The sequence below is a fragment of the Dermacentor silvarum genome, chromosome 6, assembly GCF_013339745.2.
Source record: "Dermacentor silvarum isolate Dsil-2018 chromosome 6, BIME_Dsil_1.4, whole genome shotgun sequence".
NCBI lineage: Eukaryota > Metazoa > Arthropoda > Arachnida > Ixodida > Ixodidae > Dermacentor > Dermacentor silvarum.
In genome coordinates, this window is record NC_051159.1 from 14,310,684 (window position 1) to 14,333,434 (window position 22,751).

Sequence of the window (22,751 nt, forward strand, 5' to 3'; positions counted from 1 at the left end):
GATGAACCATTTACGCGTCATCTACAATTAGGCGACTTATTCTTGAATGCACGGTGAGGTAAGAAGCGCGCCCGACCCAATTTTCCAGTGGTGCGCGCGCTGCACAGATCAGCTGGGAACAGCTGAGCAGGGTGGGGTCGCAGCGCCCCCCTCCAAGCAGCGGCGATAGGCATGAACTAGCCCCGATGCGAAGGCCGTAAGAAGCGAGCGCGCGCGCCAGTGGAGCCCGGCCGTGGCACTACTCAGTTTGCGCCAAGGCTGCGATGGGGGCGCTGGTGGCGGGTTTTTCCGCAGCGCCGCCTGGGCAGAGTCTGACGTCTATTGAAAACCCGGCGCGGAAAAGGCGGCGGTCCGGTAGTGATGGCTTCGTGACGTCACCCTCGTCGCTCTTGGTCACGGTGTAAGAATGCTCTTGGTTCTTCATCTCGCGGCACGCCGCAAAACCCCCGATTCCTGCCGCTTTTGCCGCCCGTGGCATGACGCGTTGCCGCGCGTTTTTGCCGCTAGCGTGGCCGTACCCTTAGGCCGGTCCCTGAAGTTTCGTTTTCTGCTGTTATCGGGAAGCGAGCGTTTGCCGGCGTGGGCAGTTCGTTGGCCGGACTGGGCCTCCGCCGCTGCATGAAGGCGTCTCTCCTAAGCTTCTGCCCTATGGCGATGTCGGAGCGATGCCGGTCGGGGGCGCCGCCGCGTTATTCGGCGCGCTGCTGAGAGCATTGTCGGTCCGCGGTATGTTCGAAGTAACCGTCGCAAATGCTTTCGCGTTCGAATTACCGAGCGTTTTCGCCCATTGAAATACACATAACTTTGACGGGACCAGAGCGTCAGTTCGAATAAACCGGCAGTTCGAATTAAGCGTGTTCGAATTAACGAGATTCGACTGTAATTGCTTTCGCCATAAAGCGAGAAATAAAAAATGGTTAGCAAAGGGTACATATATATATATATATATATCTTGGTAGGTTTCGGGAAAAAATGTCATTTTTCCGAGGCCCAACCTTAAAATTTACTTTGCCTAATTCGAGCACGTGACCAAGCGAAAAGCATCGCGCAGAAGAGTCAGAATGCTTTCGCATTCAATGCACGTAAGGAGACAAAGGGCTGCTCACCAGACCTGGCCATTTTGCGCTGACAAGCCCAGTACATACAACGCGCGCTAATGATCGTGTCTGCTAAGTATTATTACATCGCTACGCGCCGCGGAAAGAGCTGAAATTTCAAACCAAATGCCGTTTGCCCTTCTCCTCGCGGGCACCGCGCTCCAAGCTGGAGGGGTGACGTATACGTGCAAGCGCGCCTAAGTACATGTGTGTGTGTTGTGACGTCACTCATAGCAACACGTGACTTCGAGAATTATTCAAGGAAACATCTGTTATTTGTGTTCGCTCGCTGCTGTGAAAGAAGACGATACGAACGCGTGAGCAGTGGCACGAGCGCGTTCGTGAGGGCCAACGAGCCAGCTGTGAAAAAAGACGACGACGCTCCAGCCATTCCTGATAGTAGTTTTTCCGCACGGACGCCATGGCCTAGCCATCGGCAGCTCCGCTGTAAAACATTTAGAACCCACGTCCCTCCCCCTTAACTACTTGTTGCTGCCAAACCGCAGCTTATAGAATTACAACGAGAATGTTGCAGCGAGGATACATTAGTGAAACGAATCTTTAGAAATACACAGTTGATCTCCGAGTCTGACTTTAGACTAAAACACGCCCGCATACATATCACACTGGGTGCATTGTCAGCCTCAACGGCAACAGGAACTCCAGCCATGCCAAGTTAAATCAGTTTAGCACATCTCACACAACCATTTCCAAATAGAATACGCCACCTCATACTAAGTTGACCAAGCCCGAAAGCCACCACCAGTAACTGTATAGGCCTCGTGCGCTGGTATGGTGGCGCTACCGCTCCGCGACAAGCAACGCCAGCTGCAGCGCATCTCGGCGCATGCCACTTGGGCCCTTGCAGGTGCACAGACTAAACGGCTGCAGAATGGAAGCAACGCCTGCCTGCCGCTTTGAATTCAGTGTACGCTGCAAAAGAACCATTTTAACCTTGGATGTGTGTGCTGCCTGAGCACTATGTGGCATCCATGACTACAAAAAAAAAAAGGTCACGCACCATGTCACTTGAATACACTTATATAACCGAAAATATGTGCCACATATGAATAGCAAAGACGCGCTTAGAAGTAAGTGCCATTTTCACTATTTTTCTTATTCCAAATACACGCTTCATAAGCCTTTGTTATTTTTTGTTCGTATAACAAAAAAATGTCACAGTTTCGCACTAAAGGCGAAGCATCGATTGCGATAGCAAATTAGTAGGCAGCTGTATGAAGGAAATTTGCAGGCGCAAGTTGGAATCAGCTAGCGCAAGACAGGGATAATTGGAGATCGCAGGGAGTGGCCTTCGACCTGCAGTGGACATAAATATAGGCTGATGATGATACAAAGTAAGGATAGTAGTTTTATTGGCCATGTAAGCTTGTAAACATAGGCACACTAACTAAATTAACAAGCATGGTGTCATGTGCGCACAAGCAAACATGACATCATCTTGCTAGATGACCGCAGAAACTCGCTGTCAAAGCACTGGCGTAACAAAGTGAGGCAGCAAGCGAATTGACCTTCGTGCTGCCTCTCGCATCAATGCAAACTAAGCCGCAAAAACACAGTTCTGTCCCCATTGCAGATGGCTGTCAAGATAGGGCGACCGAGGTGCACGCTACCACGCCTTACGCAGCAGCAGCTGGAGTAGAACGCGCCCCTCCCTCCACTCCCCCCCTCCCCCTCGGAGACTTGCACCCGAAGGTAGATGGCGTGCTTCTTCCTCACTTTCCTCCATTGCATGCGCGAGATTGAGCCACCATCGCCGGCTCACCCTCGCACGCTTTTACTCACACGTACAGCATACGGTGCGGTGCGCGGCAACGATTTTATCGCCCTTGGACTTTATATGGAACCTCACAGCAACGGCGACTGACAGAAATGCACCACGAGTGTCCATATAATTGTCACAATAAAATAAGGAGAGTGCAAGCTGCAAGTGAAAAAGTCGCAGTTCTGCCCTAAAGGCGAAGCATTGATTGCAATAGCAAATTATTAGACAGCTATAAACAGGAAGGTTAGTAGTTTATTACAATATAAAGTGCTGTAAACATTCACTTATTAACTAATTAACAAGCATGGTGCCACACGCGCACAGCCAAACATGAACACATTTCACTCGATGTGGCTTGGCTCTACTTCTGTTACCAAGAAACTCACACATCTTTTCATTTCATTTATTGCACCTTAAGGGCCAGAATGGATTACATAAGGGGCAATTGAGAATTCACGTGTATTTTTATTTACAAAACATTCACAGGCCTGCTCGACAGTTCTTTTAAATGGCATCCGTGATCTCATCATAAGGTACAGCCAAGCGAACATTGTAGTTGTAACCAGCTGGTTCGTCATACGATGACAGACATATTGATGGAATTCCTGAAGTCTGCTGGTTGGCCGAGAAGTCGTACATTCGAATGGACCCCCTCTGTCTGAAGTAAAGGAATAAAAAAATGTTTGAAAAAAATTGCAACACACATAATACAAAAAGTAATTTTAAAGCTTACAGAAAATGCAAGCACATCAATTGGCAAGTTAACATTTTGTGCGCTGTAGCCAACGACTGGCCATGAAAGCCTTGGCAAAATAGCCATCACAATAAAAATGTATATACAAGTAGCACCCAATTACACAGTATCTTCCGATTCTCCCAGCGCCTCTGTTATGCTTGCTGGAAGTTGGAAGCATAGCCTTCACTTTGCAAAGCCATTACCTTCCAACCTAAAAAGTGATAGAAGCTGTTTGTCAGGTTCAAGGGACACCCACATGAAGGATCAAAGGGGTTCACAACACCTTCAGTGAAAGGTGTGCAATATCTCTCGTATTGAAAGGAATATCCTCAAAGCATAGAATGTGCTTCTAAAATTACAAAAGGGAGCTTTGACGACAGTGTTGACTTTGGTGCTCCCATCATGGGAGTGATGGTTAGTACACGGATTTGCCTAAATTTTGTCTTCCTGGAATCAAACATTCTTCCAGTTCCTTGTTTTAACCTAGTACTGTCATCTCAAATTTGCTGAATAAAAATGATTATTTTTGTTTACTTTCTAGTTTCTGTCCGCGCATTGCGTTCACAACATTACATACAAAAAGGCCATCCAGATCTAGAGACACGCAGACTCAGGAGTGTTGAGATTTATTTATGTAGTCAAAATTGTATTCGTACATGTATATTGTGTGCATGTAAATATAAACAAATGATGTAGCTGTCAATGTAAAACCCTCCACTGTTACAAAGCTCCGTAGCACAATTAGCATAAAACAACATAAAATACAATTAAAAGAGCTGCAGTTTCCTTTCAAAAGAAAGCCATGGAGAACAGTAGAGAAATCCATGTTCATTTAAACCTCGGTATAACGAAGCCAGTAAAATCGGAAATCTGCTTCATATTACTGAAATTCAATCTTTCATGCAAACAAGTACAGTGGCCGGTGATTTTTCTTACATGTAAGGGGCTGCAGAATTTTCCGAATTATCGGGCAATCGAAAAAAAAAAAAAAACTCTGAACAAGAAAAATATACATTTTGTTGAATTCGGGAGTCGGCAACAAAAGCTACGGTGTCATGCAGTGTCAACAACATCTTCACATGGGCAGTACAAAGCAAAGCCATCCACTCGTTCACATCAACTCCACCCCCGCAGGTGAGAGTGTTTGCCACAGTGGCACGATGCTATCTTGAAAGCTGCCGGCAGCAGGGAGCGAATGCTTTATCTGCCTTTCACTTTAACGCGTCTCTGAAAATCATGATTATGCCACCTCCAGTACTAAATGCGTGGGAAGACAGTGCGCATGATGCCACGTCATCTCGGCAAGCCCACTCTTTGCAAACGCGGCAGATTAGAGCTTCAGCTTGTCCGGTATTCCGGTAAATGAAAGTGGACTGGGCGTTTCACTGGCTGAGCAGGAATGTAAACGTGACCGTCTGACCTAGTGGCTCGAAGCTCAACCAGACAAACAGAGAGCTATAACTGCAGTTAACAAATGTACTTTACTTTGCTGCTGGTGTAAAATTTTGGCAGTAACACAATTACGCTGCCGAAAATTTACACCAGCAGCGAAGTAGACTAAACTTGCTAACTACAACATTAGCTCTCTGCCTATATGAGCTCTGTGGCAACAGGTGGCTGCACCGCTCCGGCAACTCACATTTACACCTCCATCCATCCAGTAAATGCCCAGTCAGCTTGCGTTTACCGGAATAACGGACGCCAGATTTACCAGATCCCGCCGAGGAAACAAGCTAATAATCATCCCAAAAGAAGGCAAAAAAAAAGCGGCGCGACTTTTGCGAAGCCTAAAAGAAGCGGAAGTTGAACAAATTTTCTCATTTTTTAAAATAGTTTAATTATGGTATGAAAGAATTGCATAAATACTAAGAGAAGGTAAATAAATAACTTTAATTATTTTGTACAAAGAAAATATGCGCAAGAATGAACGAAAGTACTCATTTACTTTTTTAATAGTCTCCAGGGTAGTGTGCACCCTGTTCATTGCACGTTGGACAGTACAAGAATCTCACACTCGCAATACTTGCATGCTGCTTTTTTAATCGTCTCCGGTGACTGGGCGTGACCAGTTCATGGGCTGCGTTTCTTTTTCCCACTCTTTACAATATCTTTTGCCATACTTCGACCACTTCGAAGCCATTTTGCACAAATAACACTGGCAACGCACTACGACGACCGTGATTGCTGCCAAGGCATCAAAACATTGATGTATGGATAGGGGCAGTTCCGTACTTTGTGACTCCTGCTGCTAAAGTGTATATTTAACGACAAATGCGCAGTAAACACACACAGGAACTAAAATAACAATATTTGCAGGAAAAACGTGAATAAGCCCCCAAAAAAATGCGACAAGCAACTGTAAAAATCTACAAGTGACTCGGTGAAAAAAGCCCAAATCCGCTTACTATAAGCGGAACTGGCAACCCTGATGGACACGCTAAAGCTCTCTATTATCTCAAAAACAAGGTGCACTGGCTCCGTATGTGCTCAGCCACACCACAGTGGCTAGAATGGGGAAGTGTGTTGAACGTGCCCGGCTCGCGCATGGCCCTTTGGGAGGAAACCATGAGGTGGCGCTGCCACACGCTTACACGTCGGCTGCGACGGTGGCTAGCAGCCGCAGTGCAAGGGCGCTGCGTGGAATCGATCATCCGCGCGCGCAGCTTAATAGATAACAAATAAAGAAAGCTTCATAACATACTCGCTCGTGCAGGGTGGGAAATGGCGATTGAGTAGCTATGCTAGCCCTTTCGTAATTGAAAGGCGCCAAGGTAACAATCCGATTGAGCGTGCGTCGATGGTAGAATGGAGCTTGCTTTAGCCGATTTACTCCCGCTGACACCTTATCGAACGCAAAGCAAGAAAATTCCCAGTGGTAACTTGGCAGCAAACATTTTATTTTTGGCACACTGTTTACGCAAACAACTCATTTTTGAAGAGTGGCTAACAATCCGTTTAAAACAAACCATTATCAGTCATCGATGATGTTTTGCTACGTGACGCACCTGAGCTGGTGCTTTTTTTTCTCACGAGAAAAAAAACTTCCACTTCACAAACACTTCACAAAAACTTCACAAACACTTCAAACACAACGCTGCCAGCCTCATGTTATTCTCTGCTTAGTGACGCGCCTGAACTTCAGGTGCTTCTTCTTTTCACGGCAAGACGCTCTGTCTTGGTTGAGTGCCTTCGTGTAGCAGTGCAAATGACCAAAAAGAATTTTGTAACCTGGTTGGTAAGGCGGTGGTGCACAGCCCAATATGACGTCGTTTTTGCGCAGGCAGGAGAGAAGCTCCTTGCAGAGAAGTCACTGTGCAGCTCATCGTAACTGAACCACATCGAAAAAAAGTGGTTTCAAGGGCGTCTATACAAATGAAAAGAGCTTCTCCGAAGGGTAAATGAGGCCCCCATTGACGCCGAACAAGGAGCTCGTCAAAGCATTCCTTGCGCACAGATTTCAGGATTGGTTTGCGTGCATAATCATGGTCGGGGAGCATTGCGGATTCAAAAGCACAAACTCGTGGGCTAGTTGGTATGGCATTATTTACACAGTAGCGCAGAAGCACACGGACGGCGAAAGAAACAGTACGGGACACAGCACTGAGTGTTTGCCGCGTTAGGCGCCTGTGTCAGTTAAACTTGCTGGGTTGATTTGTCTGTGTGTCTTGCTTCTCCCATCCTTTTGTGTGGTGATATATATATCTGCTCTCGTGCAATAAACATCCAGTTATTAGTTAACGATATGTTCCGTCTGTTTATTTCGCCGTCCATGTGCTTCTGCGCTACTGTGTAAATGAAGCATTGTGGACTTCTTTATCATGTGAGAAGCTTCTTCAACCTTCCCACTATCCAGCAGTGTGTCCAGTTCATGGTTTACATCCTCACTGCTGAGGAGAAGTGTCAGATTCGCCCCCTTCACAGTTGCCACTACTGCGAGCGTTGACCAAATCGTAGAAACTAAGGCAGTTCATGGTGAGCAAAAATTGAGCAGCAGTACGATGGTACCACCCAGGCACGAAACAATGTTTTTTGCGCCATGAGTACACATACAGACTTGCTGCAGCAGAAAAAGAAACGAGCGCTACTTCCACAGGTCAGGGCGGGCGCCGTTACTGAAGCAGCAGAGCCGGCGCGACTCGCATCGGGCGACGTGTCAACGACAGCGCACGCCCCCTTGCGGCGCCCTGCCGGCGGCTTCAAATGCCCTGTAGGCGCTGCGTGCCGCTCATCACACTTCCCCATTCTAGCCACTGTAGCCACACCGACAGCCATGCACAGCCACGGCCACACTAAAGAAGAAGACGCTCTCCAACCTGCCAAGGACTCCCTCCTCCACCCCCCTCACTCACGCGCACTTGATCCCGTTTCCACAAGGGAGCTCCCTTCTCACCCCCTTTCCCTTTCTCACACGGGAAGATGGCATCAAGCCACCTTCCTTCTCGACTCACCCTCGCATGCTTTCACTCGCACGTCCCGCACAAGCAAGGGTAAAGGAGGGAGGGGAGCTCGCTCGCGGTAATGCGATCAAGCACGCGCGAAAGGAGGGGGGAGGTGAAAGGGGCAGTTGGCGAGTGCCACCTTCTTTAGTGCAGCCATGGCTGTGCATGGCTATTAGCAGAGCTGAGCACATACGCAGCCGACGCGTCCTGTTTTAGAGGTAATCTGCCACGTGTGCAAAAAGTGGGCGCGCCAAGATGGCATGGTGTCACGTGCACTGTCCTGACACGCGTATAACCCTTTAAGGCGCTGTGTACACAATTGTGTATGCCAAGAAGGTGCGTCAAAAGCAAAAGCATTGATGAAAGTAATGATATTTAAAATGTGTCGCATGCATCTTGAAACTGTTCTGATTGAAATCGTGTTACAAGTTTGAATAACGGGCTCAAAATGTTTTAGTAAAACGAGTGAGAAGGGAGACGGTTGCGTGTACTTGCTTGGTGTGAGTTTGATGTTGTATGTAGTGGGTTCACTCTTTTCATGGTTTTTCACAGTGTGTTGCACCAGGAATAATTTTTAAGTGCCTGAATTGGTGCTTTTCAAGCCTGCTAGACATTAAATACTTGATGTTATCATATTTAATGTTCCTGTAGTGAGTTTTCGCATGAAGTCCATATTCTGTAGACTTGACAAAACTCAATAAAGAATTGAAAATTGTTCATTTATTCTGCAGCTGTATGCTTTTTATGATTTTGAATATGCAAGAAATGTGATGAAAGTAAGTTTTTAATCACCAGAATTCATTGGCGCCTGAAAGGGATAATACTGGAGGTTGTGCAATCTCGAGTTTCAGAGACGCATTGAAGTGAGAGCCAGACGAAACATTTGCTCCCTGCAGCCAGCACTTTTCACGATAGAATCGTGCCACTGTGGATGACACTATAAGCCACGGGGATAGAGTGGATGTGAAAGCATGACTGGCTTTGCTCTGTACCACCGATGTGAAGATATTGTCGACATGAGATGAAACCGTATTCTTTCTCAATGACTTTCAAATTCAACAAAATGAGTTTTCTTCCCTTTTAAATCGCTTTTTCCAATTGTTAGATAATTCAAAACGTTTTGCAGCCCATTGCGTGTAAGAGAAATCCATCGGCGACTGTACTCATCTGCATAAAAGGTTGAATTTCAATGTAATGATATTTCGATATAACGAAGCAAATGGACGATTTTACCAACTTCGTTACATCGAGGTTTAACTGTATTTCTAAAAGTTCCTGAAACTTGCCATGTTCATTTTTCCTTGACATCAACAACAGCGCCACAGTGCTTGCACGCAGAACACTTTTTGGTTGGCCCCGGAAACTGCCCAATGTTCAAGTGTAGTTCATTTTTTCTTAGGGCCAGCAATGAATCACCTAGGCCCTGGGAAACGCTCTCAAATTTCATGACATCACAGCACATTGGTGCATGAACTTCAAGGCGGCGTCGCCATCCTGTCTTTCCTTTGTTCGCCCTTTTCTGGCTTACCAAGACTTTTTTTGTGGTAAGAGTGGTGCTTTTGGCAATGTAGAAGTGTACTATACTAATAGTGGTGAATCAAGTAATAGTTATTTTCAGTGTCCCTTTAACGTGTGACCAACTCAACATATGCAAGCGTTTATGCATTCCCCCCTCATCGGAATGCAGGAACCACAGCAAGGAATCAAACCTGTAACCTTGTGCTGAGCAGGAGAATGCCACATTGCTACTCAACCAGGGCAGCGGAGTGAATTGATGCTAGAAACTGGTATTCAGTTTGGCTTTGGGTGCACTGATTATGCGGCCAGCCAAATGTGTCAACATTAAACAAAGCGCACCTTGTGTGAACAACAATGTTCCCGTCCTCTGGTTCTGGAAACAGGTTTTGGGGCACATGCGCCGTGACGAGGGTGGTGCGGTTGGCTCGCAAGTGCTTCACAGGGTGCCTGCGTGAGTAAGTTCGGATGAGTCGCCAACAGAAAGATGCAGTAGCAGCACTGCCCTTAGAACTTAAAAATACGAACTTCAAGTAAACTTCAAGCCATTTCACTGAGTTAAGAAACTGACATCTGCAAAAATACTGCATGTGCCAAGGTGACCATAGTGAGGCAAAATGGCAATTCACTCTTTCAGCCATCAAGTAAAAATCGATAGAAAAGTTTATGTGAGGCATCCAGGAAAACGAAGTGCTTGTGTTATTATGTTATACAGTCTTACTTGGCTCACAGTGATGCGTTTTGCCATTCCTTTTTTCCGCCATAATTGGAACTATGGAAAACATTTCCAAGATCAGGGCTGGGCTAACATAAAACTGTTCCAACCCCGTTTTTATTCCAAATCCACCATTAGCCCCCAGTGATAGATGAGGGCTAATGGTGGATTTGTAATAAAGACAGAATGGAATAATGCAGGAATTAGAATAAAAACAGATCAATAAAGTTTTATGTTGTCCCAGCCCTGTAGAGAATCCAAGCAGTATCTGCGCATTTCAACTCTCTTGAAACCTGCGCTTGCAAAATTATGCGGAGAAACATAGATCCTCTGCGCATCTACGATGTATGTTTCTTTTTATTTGTTGATGAGAAGGTTGATAGTAAGAATTTGAAATAAATAAATAAATAAATAAAATAACCTATGAGATGAGAGAGTAAGGAGAAGCTGACAATAAAAATTAAGCTCTAAGTTGTACACTTAGCAGCAAGAAACTGAGCAAGTAGGATTCACAATAACAATTGCGTCGGTAAACAGATCATGCAACATGTGCGCTTCTACTACACATATCGTGTGAACAGAAAAAAACAGACACCAGGCCATACTGATTGTAACGTCCTGGTCAAAAGAAGAAGAGAAAGTGAAGAGAGAGAAGAAGAAGAAGAGGATCGAATGAAATGAGTAAACAGTTGATCAGTCTCGGATCCTTTATTTTACATTTGGCGCAGCCCGACAGAATGTGGATAGAAGTACGAGTTGGTACTACTACAGCGGGACAACCGTACGTCACGTCATACCAAGCCGAAGATGAAGAACAAGTCGAAGTCCAAGAGACAGCGACGTCACCGAGCCTGCTCCAGTTCATCGCAAGTAAGGCTAAAGTCACCGAGGCAGATCTCGTCAGCCGAGGTACGTGGAAGATTAATATCAAAATGTCCGACTATGAAAAGCACTTCAGACAGTTATCAAGTAGCAAGCCCTTTCAAAATGATAATAGCCAGGACATTGCTATGCTTATGGAGCGGATGTTGAAAGTGCAGGCGTCTCAAATTGAGCAACATGGACAATTGCTTGCTATGCTAACAGAGACTCTGCGCGCTGACAATGGTCCCAAAGCTGAATTAGTGAAGCCGGACATGTTCGATGGGACGACGGCCACTTGGTTGAAGTTCTTTGAATATGCTTGTGAAAAGAACTGCTGGTTGACGTCACAGGATAAAGTGCAAAATATGAGACTATTTCTTGTACACAATGCCAAGAAATGGTATGAGCTCCGCATAACAGACCATCCGGACGACGCCTGGGATCACTGGAGAGCAAGTTTTATCTCGGCTTTTGATCAGAACCCGGTCGACCGATGGGACAAAGCTATATTTTTCAAACAATGCTCAAGTTCACTAATTGACTATTTCTACGAGAAGAGACGGCTGTTGCTGTTAGCAGATCCTACTTTGCCCGAGTCGTCTATTGTACCGTTAGTCATCCACGGTATGACAAAGGAATGCCAAAGGCAAGTGCAAATAAGGTCGCCTAAGACAGTTGAAGACCTACTGGGGTGTCTTAAGGACGTTTACCATGAAGCCCCTGGGCCCGTTGCGCTGCACAATTGGATCCATCCAGCCAGGGTTCATCCGGATAATACAGCGACAGCAATGACAGCATCTACCAGAAGCGCAGCTTCTGACTATTTCCCTAGCAACCGAGACGTCAAGGAGACAAAAAACGAATAAACGTGGGTGCACAGCCCCACCCGTGTAACCAAAACGAGGCTGTCTACTTGATTCAATCAAACGTTTTACAAACGGCACTGCTTATTAACGGAAAAGAAGTAAGTGCCCTAGTCGGCACAGGAGCTTCAGTAAGTCTGATTAATCAAACCATGGTAAAAGCAGATGACATGCGACAAGGTAAAGTGGTAACGGTTAAGAGCTACGATGGATCATCTCGAACACTGCACACTTGGACAAGAGTCAGTATACATGTGGCTGGGGAGGACTTCACAGTAGAAGCGCTGGTTATGCGTGATGTCTAATTCTTGTTTATACTGTCAAGACCCGACATGAAGAAGCTACGAATGAACATTTCTTGGAAAGATGAAGTGACTTTAGACTCCCTGGTTTCAAATGTCCAGACACCGCCACAGATGAGGACTGCCAAATGCGCTAATGACATATGGACAATTTTTCCCGAACTTATATGCCTCGATACATATCCACCTGCAGCTTCTGTACCCGAAGTGCCTTTTGAACTCCGCGACACGACTATTGTACGGAAGAGAGCCTACAGGATTTCTCATGAAAAGAAAGTATGGCTGAAACAAGAGCTGCAACAAATGCTGAACGCTGGAATAATAAGGCCCTCAACGTCACCTTTTGCGTCTCCTATAACTATTGTTCCCAAAGAAGATGGTTCACTGCGACTTTGTACTGATTATCGGCAAATCAACACCCAAACAGAACTGTATCCATTCCCTATGCCTTTGATTGATGACATCATTAATGATACTGGAGGATGCCAATGGTTTTCACGAATCGATTTGTGCGAAGGTTACTGGCAGGTACCTCTCCAGGAAAAATCAAAGAAGTACACGGCATTTATAACACCATTTGATATATATGAATACAACCGTCTGCCATTCGGTTGGAAGAACTCGGGTGCTTGGTTTCAGCGCATGATGAACGGGGTACTTAAAGATTTCATCGGAGATTTCTGCAATGTTTATGTCAATGACATCATTATTTACTCCCGTACCGAGGAAGAGCACTGTTCCCACGTCTCTCAAATACTAGAAGCGTTGAGCAAATCACAACTAAAAATAAACAAGAAGAAAAGTGAATTCTTTCAGAGAAAGGTGGTGTTCCTTGGCAGAGTCCTGGACGGCTTCACGAAGACGACAAAGGAACAGTCCGTCCAACGAATCAAGGAAATGCGTAAGCCCTACGATGTTCACTCCCTGCGTGTATTCTTGGGATTGGCAGGACATTTTCGGGCGTTCATTAAAGACTTTGCGGCGATATCCAGGTGTCTTACAAGGCTCACTCAAAAGGAAGTTCCCTTTGTGTGGAGCGACGAGTGCGACCGTGCATATGAAGAACTGGTGCGCGCAATATCTTCAGATCCAATCTTGATATTACCTGATTTCGCCAAACTCTTCGAACTCTGCACTGACGCGTCCAATTATGGCACAGGAGCAGTGTTATACCAACGAGATTCCAGCCAAGACAGAAGCCACCTGTTAAAGGTCATTGGCTATTACTCCTACACCTTTTCAAAAGCGGAAGTAAATTACACCACCACGGAAAAGGAGGCCCTAGCAGTAGTGCTAGCGTTACGATACTTCAGGAGTTATTTGGAGGGCCGTCAGTTCAAGCTTTTCACGGACAATCAGGCTTTGACATACCTTCTGAGCCTTACACAACCGAAGGGAAGAGTGGCAAGATGGATTAGCAAAATTCAGCAGTTCACGTTTGATGTTAGCCACAGACCTGGTGAAAAGCTACCTGACGCGGACGCGTTATCAAGGTTGCACATACCACCAATAAACAACGACCAAGGGGCACACGTCGCAGGTGTATGGGAAGATACTGAAGAACTAAAATTAATCGACGGAAAGTTTGTTGTACCTCAAAGCTGCCTATCCAAAAGATTGCGGCTCTATCATGACAGTCCACACTCAGGGGGGCATGATGGCTTTTGGCGGACTTACTGGAAGATTCAGAAACGTTTTACGTGGAAGAACATGAAAGCCGATGTAGAGAATTATGTCAAGACCTGTCATCAATCTCAGACTATCAAAGCCAAGTTCCGCCCAAAAGGAAACCAAATGGTCATTCCTTTGTATTCAGATGTCCCCTTCGAAGTCGTCCATCTCGATTTCGCTGAAATCAAAAAGAAAGGGGAGGGTGTGCGCCGGACTCAGTCTTTTATAGTGGCTGTTGACTAGTGCACAGGTATGGCGGCGGCCAAGCCGAGAAAAGAAGATGCAAACAGTGTGATTGCACTGATGGAAAGAGAGGCATTTAGACACACCAAGGTGATTGTGTCTGATAATGGACCTGCATTCCGCAGCGAGAGGCTCCGTCGGTGGGCAGCAGAAAAGGGTATCACTTTGAGATTTTCAGCACCATATCACCCGGAAGGAAATGCTCTAGCAGAACGTCTCATACGTGACTTGAAGACCTTCATTTCTATATACGCAGAATTTCATGGAGGATGGAAGTGTGCTCTTGAGGCAGCGGTTAGGCATCACAATCAATCCCACACAGCTGGACTTGGCTGTAGCCCTCAGTTTGCTGCCTTTCAGAAGACAACGTGGTTACCAGCAGATCATGAACTTGGCATAGTAGGGAAGATCCATATTCCAGAACGCAAGAAGACGTCAGAAGAATACCATATGTATAAACGTACCATGAAGAAATATTACGACTCGCGCCATGCAACGCATATGCCCAACGTACAACCTGGAGACATGGTGCTAGTACGAAAAGGTCTTGATCGTTCGAAGACTGCTTTCACGGGCCCTTATGTCGTCCTCAAACCATCCGCGGAAGGATGGCAATAAGAGACCCAGAGAATGTAACGTCCTGGTCAAAAGAAGAAGAGAAAGTGAAGAGAGAGAAGAAGAAGAAGAGGATCGAATGAAATGAGTAAACAGTTGATCAGTCTCGGATCCTTTATTTTACACTGACGAGGCCACAACAGGGCGCTTCAGGCAATAAACTGATGATGGTGCCTCATTAATGGCCTCAATGAAAACTTCAACCAAGATCTCACTAGGCTGCCTGAGTTGCAATGGTAATAAATCTACATCCATAATTGCTGCTGTGATTTTAGTACTCACTTTCACAGCATCACCACTGTCAAATTTCACACAGTCGTGAAAGACACTATCGCAATACACTTGTGTCGTGTCTACACCTTTCATCTGTGATTTTTTTACCCAGCTACATTTGACACTCATGGCTCCCACCAAGCACTTTTGCTTAAAAATCACCAAATGCTAGCCAGCAGCAAAGTCCTCATGGAAACAAGAAAACACACTGTCACAGCATCTCGTCAACTGTAGTGACGACTGATTGATTTGCTGGTTGTTTCACTGATTCATTGATAGACTGATTGGTTGTTGAACTATTTAATTTATTGAATGGGTGAATAATTCATTTATTAATTTGTTGATATGTTTATTGATTAAATTAATGGTTGACTGATTAATCATTCCTTGAGTGGTTTACTAATTGAATGGCTGATTGATTCATTGTTTCATTTACTGATTGAGCAATGGATTGATTGATTCACTGACTGATTGCATGGGCTATGAGAGACATAGCAGTGGTGCGCTCTGAATTAATTTCAACCATCCTGGGTTCTATTGCACCCAATGCTTAGTCCCTACTTTACTGAATTCGACTATAATTCTACAGCCTTCTCATCCACTGACCTGTCACGAACGCATTTCTTGCGGCGGCCTTTGATTAGTAATTCTTCTCATTACCACAGTGTTATGAACACATTTATTATTGTAACTCTGACATGATGCTGTGAAATGCATACAAATAGCCTCAACACATACCATGCTATTGATGGCAGCTTTTTAATTAAGATGTTGTGGCTAGTTTTCTAATATTCTGTCCAGATGGAGCATTCAGCACTGCTAAAGTATAACGCATCATCACTGCAGTTCTGTCCAGAAGGAACAATAATGACCACGTCCAAAGAACAATTAAGGTTTCACAAGTATCAATGCGAAAATGTGAACTGCAAAGTTTCAAAATTGGTAGGTAGTAAGCCTCAATATTGTTCTTTGCAAGAAGTCTCCAGGATGCATAAAAATGTTTAAACTGTGTTTTGTACTAGTGGCTGCACTATGCTGTCTACCACAATGCATAGGTATGACGGAATTCAAATCTGTCTTTCAAATCAGAATATGCTTTATACCATCCCACCCATATAATATAACGCAATCTCATCCAATGTATATTGAGCTTTCAAGAAGAAGGCTACACACTAGCTAGCCAGTTTGGAGCAGTTGCCACAAATGAGCTGCAACCTTGTTTGGGTGCATTACATTCCTGTTTCATCCACAGAAAATCGGACACATGGAGCCTGCCACAATCACAGAGAACAAATGTTTTATTTTGCTGCAATGGTATATAATGTTCCTGTCTGTTATCATTAGTGCAAAACAGCAAAACAAGGCCGTTACAGTGACAGATGGCATCCCGACTCTGTTCCTGCAAAATCTGCATTTCTTGTCTGGTGTCACAATGGATGATATTTACTTTTGATTTACTTTAGATGAAACAGGCAAGTAGTGAATGAACCCAAACCTGATATGAAACTGTGTGCACCATAAAATGCCACCTGTGTGAAAGTTAAGCGTGAATAGGCTGGAAATTTACCAGAAAGTCATGCATACCTGGCGCACACTCAGTTACAACATTAAATACACGCTTACTTCTTTTCCATATGAGTGGTGTAAAAATTGGCAACCCAAGGTATCTAGCTGGCGCTGTCGAGTTCCTGCAACTTATCTACTCAGCATTTCAGACACCTAATCATCATACAAAGTGAAAGGCATCTTGCCTGCAGAACATCTCCCAGAGTTTTGCCTTGGTGCGCAGGTCCCACACGCAGACAAGGCCATCCTGACCACCAGTCACCAGGCTGTGCTCGTCCATCTGCACTTGGGTGACGCCCAGTCCATGTGCACTGATGCGCACCTCGCACTGCAGTGTCCGCAGGTCAAAGATACGTGCACTGCACCAGGGTTGGAGCAGGGCAAAAGGGGAGTATGAGCAAGGATTTCGCAACAGAGAAGGGTCATCTCATAAACTGGTCACATAATGACAGGCAACACAGACGTGCATGAAGGCCATCACCATGGCTCGATCATCTGGTTATTTTAACACGAACCTACCTGCTCGTTTTATTAACAAATAATGCTTCAATGACAACACCATAGCACTTACCACTGTACTCTAAAATGGTCCTAAACTCAAATCTTCGGTAGACTTGCTGAATTAGCCCTGCCTTTAACAAGCTAAGTGCTTAATGCTGAAGAACGGTCTGGCTACTCAGAACACTACTAAGGCTTGTTTTCTCATCAAACGCTCATCAAAACAGCATATTTCTCCTTGCATACACTACCAATAAATTTAGCACAGGTTTCTAACAGCCCAGAACAAAAATCCAAAATGCAAGTAATCAGTTTAAGTGCCTACTTGTTTCTACGCTTTTGAATGAGTCATCGCCATGGTTGAGGTGTTGCTACAAGTTGCCACGACCACAACACAAGGCTCAACTATTATTGCTGGTGCATCATCATCATCATCATCATTACATTTGTACCCTCTGCCAGGGCAATGGCTACTTGCAGTGATCTCATCCCAAGTCAACCGACTCTGCTGTCCTTGACTGCAGTTTCTATCTCATGAAATTTTGTATATTCTGTTACTGCTCTAGGCATCATCTGCTCTAGGCATCACATGGCCCACCCATCTCTGCTTTTTCCTTTAATCTCAACTAGAATATCAACTACCTGCATTTGCTCTTTAATCCATATTGATGTCTTCCTGCCCCTTAACATCACACTTATCCCTTTCTATTCCATCATTCTCTGCACAGTGACCCTTCTCTTCAAGTTTATTAGTTATCCTCCAAATTTCAGCCGTCAGTACTAGAAAAATGCACTGATTGTACACTTTCATTTTCAAGTATTTTCAGAGGCTTTCACAAATTGAAGCGACCCTTTCGTCACTCAAGCAATATCACGAGAAAGTTGACAAGTGTGAAGCAACTGTGCACGCTATGCGCAGTGAAGTTGCTCAGATGAGTAGAAAAATTGATGACCTGGAAAATAGGAGCCGACGCAATAACCTCGTCATATATGGCATCAAAGAGCACGATAAAGAAAATCCTGCAGCCTTGGAATCGCTTGTAACTAAAGATATACTGCATAATATTCTAGACGTTCAGGTCAGAACTGTAGAACGTGTGCACCGAATTGGCTTAAAAAAGCCAGGTCGTGATCGGCCAGTCATACTACGTTTTTATGACTTTGCAGAAAAAATGACAGTTCTTCGAAATTGTTTCAAACTGAAAGGAAAGAACATTTCAATTTCTGAAGATTTTTCCGCTGACATTCGTGAAATACGCAAGAAGCTATGGAAAGCCGCGGCAGGTAGTCGGGATAACGGCGATAAAGTCAGTCTACACTTTGACAAATTAAGGATTAATGAAAACCTGTACGTCTGGAATAATGATCAGAACAAAATGGAGCCATTACACGGCTCGAAACCCCACGTGACAGCGAATGCTAGCACTTCCAATGAATGACAAATACAAAGTACTGCAGGTCTGACGTTACTGTGCTTTAATGCGAGAAGCATTGTCAATAAACTTGAAAAATTTGAGGAACTACTGCTGTTGTACGGCCCAGATGTAATCATAATTACAGAGACATGGTTGAACTCAGATATTCATGATTCTGAGGTGGTTCCTCCCTCCTATACATTTATACGCACAGATCGGCACGGTCGGGGTGGAGGCGTTGCCATTGCTGTTAAGCGGCACTTGTTTTTTCACCGAGAAACCGGTATCGCTGATCACGAAAGCGCATGGTGTACAATAAAGGTCAACGATGTTACTTTACTAATAGGCGGTGTCTACAGACGACCAGGTGCTCCGGACAGTTACCTTGTAGAACTATACGACTTCTTATACAACCACATCAACCAAAGAACCAAATTAATTCTAGCTGGAGACTTTAACTTGGGAGGCATTGATTGGGATAACTTGTTAGTTGGCAATAAAGAAGTCAAAAGTTGTGACCTTCTTTTTGATATTATGCAGAGTTTCTCGTTAGCTCAACTTGTGCATGAACCAACACGCGTTCAAGAGCAAGTGTGTTCAGTGCTAGACCTTGTCTTTGTGTCCACATCTTTAACCGCTGAAGTTAGCATAGAACCGGGTATATCCGACCATAAAATGATTTTATTGACGGTTGACGATCTTGGCACGGGTGCAAGGCACCCTGGTACTGACACCAGAATTTTGGTTAAGGATTACACAAGGGCAAATGATGAAAGCATAATTGATTTTTTAGGAATTATGGAAGATGATTTTTACGATAATACGTTGGACGCCAACGACCTATGGTTAAAATTAAAAGGTGGGATTGTACATTGTGAAAATAATTTTATTCCTACCAAGTTCAGAAAAATAAAGTGGAGAACGCCGTGGATTACAAGAACTATCATACATCTAAAAAGAAGGGTGCAAAGGATGCGCAAGAAAAAACATAATTCCACTATGGTTAGTCAGGTTTCACGAGAACTGAAAGAAATGTTAAGAAGCGCGAGAGATAACTTTTTTTCTAATACTTTACTTGAGTTCATGACAAATCAGCCGCATAAATTCTGGCGGTATCTTTCAAAACCGGAAAGTGCTCCAATCAAATTGGACATTGCCGGTGTAGTGGTTGAGGATGCGCGGACTATCGCTAACTCATTCAATACATACTTTCAGTCGGTCTTCTCCCGTGCCCACGTCCCTAATATGCCCTTGTCCGAGTACGAATCGGCAATGCCTGATATCCTGATAACAGAGTCCGGCATTTTGAATTTGCTATTACAAATAGACGTGAAAAAATCCCCTGGCCCTGATAATTTATCATGCACCTTCGTCAAGCGATACGCGGGTCAGTTGTCCCCTTTCCTGCATAAAATTTTCAATGCATCACTTGAAACGGCAGTGCTTCCCGCGGACTGGTTGTGCGCAAAGGTCGTGCCAATTCACAAAGGTGGAAACAAGCAGCTTCTAGACACATACAGGCCAATATCTCTAACCAGCACATGTTGTAAACTAATGGAACATATAATAAATAAGGCTATCGTAACTTATCTAGAAGAAAATAATCTATTATACTTCAGACAACACGGCTTCAGGCAAGGGCTTTCAACTGTTACGCAACTTTTAGAAATTATACATGACTTTGCTGTAATAATCGATTCAAGACTGCAAACTGACGCAATTTTTGTCGATTTTTCGAAGGCTTTCGACCGCGTTCTACACACTTTACTAATCTTCAAACTCAAATCAATTGGTATTAATCCCAAGATTGTTGCATGGATTGAAGCCTACCTCTCGAATCGGTCCCAGTTTGTTTCCGTAAATAATGCTGAATCAGATTATCTTGATGTTATTTCTGGTGTGCCACAGGGATCGGTTCTGGGGCCAACTCTGTTTCTTGTATATATTAATGACTTGTATACATGTATGGAACCAGGGGTTACAATAAGGCTTTTTGCGGACTGCGTGATATACACACCTGTTAAAACAGTCGATGAACAGACAAAGCTTAACAACTCTCTACAAAACATCGTTACCTGGTGCAAAAAATGGGGCATGCAAATTAACACACAGAAAACTATGTGTATGACTGTAACACGTAAAAAAGAGCCCTTAAATTTCACATATAAATTAATTAATACTTCGTTGGATCGAGTAGACTCGGGCAAATATCTAGGTGTCACAATAACAAGATCGTTGAAATGGGACGTACATAACAATAACGTTTGCGCACGCGCGTTCAAACAACTCGGATTTTTACGAAGAAAGCTAGCGACAGCCCCCACCTCGGTGAAATTAACTGCTTATAAAACCCTGGTTAGACCGATATTAGAATACGGCAGCATAGTGTGGAACCCGCATCAAAAATATTTAAACTTAGCATTAGAAAAGATTCAAAGCAGGACGCTCCGCTTCATATACGCAAGGTATTCAAGGTATGACAGCGTAACTGCGCTTCGCACACAAGCAGGCATACCAACACTTGCTGGTCGGAGGAGGTTGGCCTGTTTGAAGTTCCTTTATCTTCTTTACCATGACCTGATAAACATAACAAAATCCGACTACTTGGTGCCCCCCGGACGTCACTCTAGTCGAACTAACCATGATAAATGTATTAGACCATTCTTTTCGCGTTGTAGCACACTAAAATACTCTTTTTTTCCTTCAACAATAGATCTGTGGAATTCCCTCCCAAGTGACATTATTTGCTCACAATCTGTGCACTCGTTCATGTCGGCACTCGAATTGCACCTCGAGTCATTATCGGAATGATTAACGCATTGTGGTCGTCTTGGCTGAGCGTTCCTCAAAAATTTATCAATGACGTATTGCCCCCAACTTCTTGCACACGCGCCGGTGTCCGTACGTTCTTTCGTACTTTTCTGCACTCGGTTCTTGCGCACGTTTGTCCATTGGATGGTATGTTAATACACATTACACTTGATACTGTTTGTACACTACACGGCACACCCTATGTGCAATTTTTTCTGTATTAACTGCTTCATACACCTTTGAAGGCGTAAGCACTGTATAGTTTGTTTTTGTTTCCTTGTATTTATTTCTTGCTTACATGACACGGCGATTGTAACCATTGCCTTTCTGTTTTGAGCTTGCTGCAAACCACAGTATGACAAAACGCTATGCCTGTACTGTTTGTATGTCCACTCCTGTATGAGCCTTTCAGGCTTACAGTATTGATAAATAAAATAATAAATAAATAAGTATATTGGGAAGCTGCTGACACCCAGCTATGCGCTGATGCTGTCTCTGTGTGTCTGTTTCTTTCTATGTCCTCGTTCAGTCGCGCTTACACATTCTATCATGAACTGATGCTGAAGGAGCACACTTGACAGCATTGTGCGTTAATATACCCCAAAATGGGTCTACACCATGACAGAATAGTGACAGTGAGAAAGCCGAAATGCTTCCTAAAGCAATGAACAAAGAATCAAACTCTTTATTGGGCAAACTTGTAAGAAAGCAAAGCAACATGAAACTGACGACAACCGCGGTGAGAACAATATGGTCATTGAATCTAATCACAGGGCTCAAGTTGGCTCAGTATTTACACATGCATCACTGTACATTCTGAAGCAATCACTGCTGCTCACGCAGATTGGAAATTGTACCACACTATCTGCATAATGTGCAATCTGTTTAGGCAAGCCTATGCCTCTATGAATTGGTAGCAAGTGCACCAAGTTTCAGACGCAGAAGGCACATCTTGTGCAAGAGTGATAAATAGATCACAGTAATGATTCAGTATAGCCACTGCCAAAAAAAGCAAAACAATGCACACATGGCAATATGTGAGTGAAATCTCAATATACAGTGATGCTACTGCGGACTTCTGATTTGGAGCAATTCTTGGAGCATCAGAAATTTCATTTTGAAGAACTTTGGAGCAGGCAATTTGGCATTTGGGAGCAGCTGATTTTTCACATCCTGAAGTATTTCAAAAAAGCAAGTTGCAATTTACATTCAATGACCTGCATAATTCGTACATTCTTACGAGAAGCTTGGTAAACATTTCCATTCATTGCAGATCTCGTGGACAAAAAAATGCTCTTCTGTGCATGCGACACACACACACGCAAATTTATATCGATTCATATAT

General features: G+C 44.3%; 1 protein-coding gene across 1 annotated transcript in view; it reads right to left on the minus strand.

Annotated features, from left to right (window-relative positions):
* Nucleotides 1-3,271: 3,271 nt before the first annotated feature.
* Nucleotides 3,272-22,751, minus strand: part of LOC119455294 (F-box/WD repeat-containing protein 8) — a 45,753-nt gene continuing 26,273 nt past the window's right edge. The window contains exons 9-11 of the mRNA XM_037716689.2: nt 16,868-17,041; nt 9,913-10,020; nt 3,272-3,538 (exon numbers count right to left, since the gene is read on the minus strand). Of these exons, the coding sequence (XP_037572617.1) occupies nt 3,385-3,538; nt 9,913-10,020; nt 16,868-17,041 (436 nt within the window). The 3' untranslated portion in view covers nt 3,272-3,384. The remainder of the gene's footprint in view (nt 3,539-9,912; nt 10,021-16,867; nt 17,042-22,751) is intronic.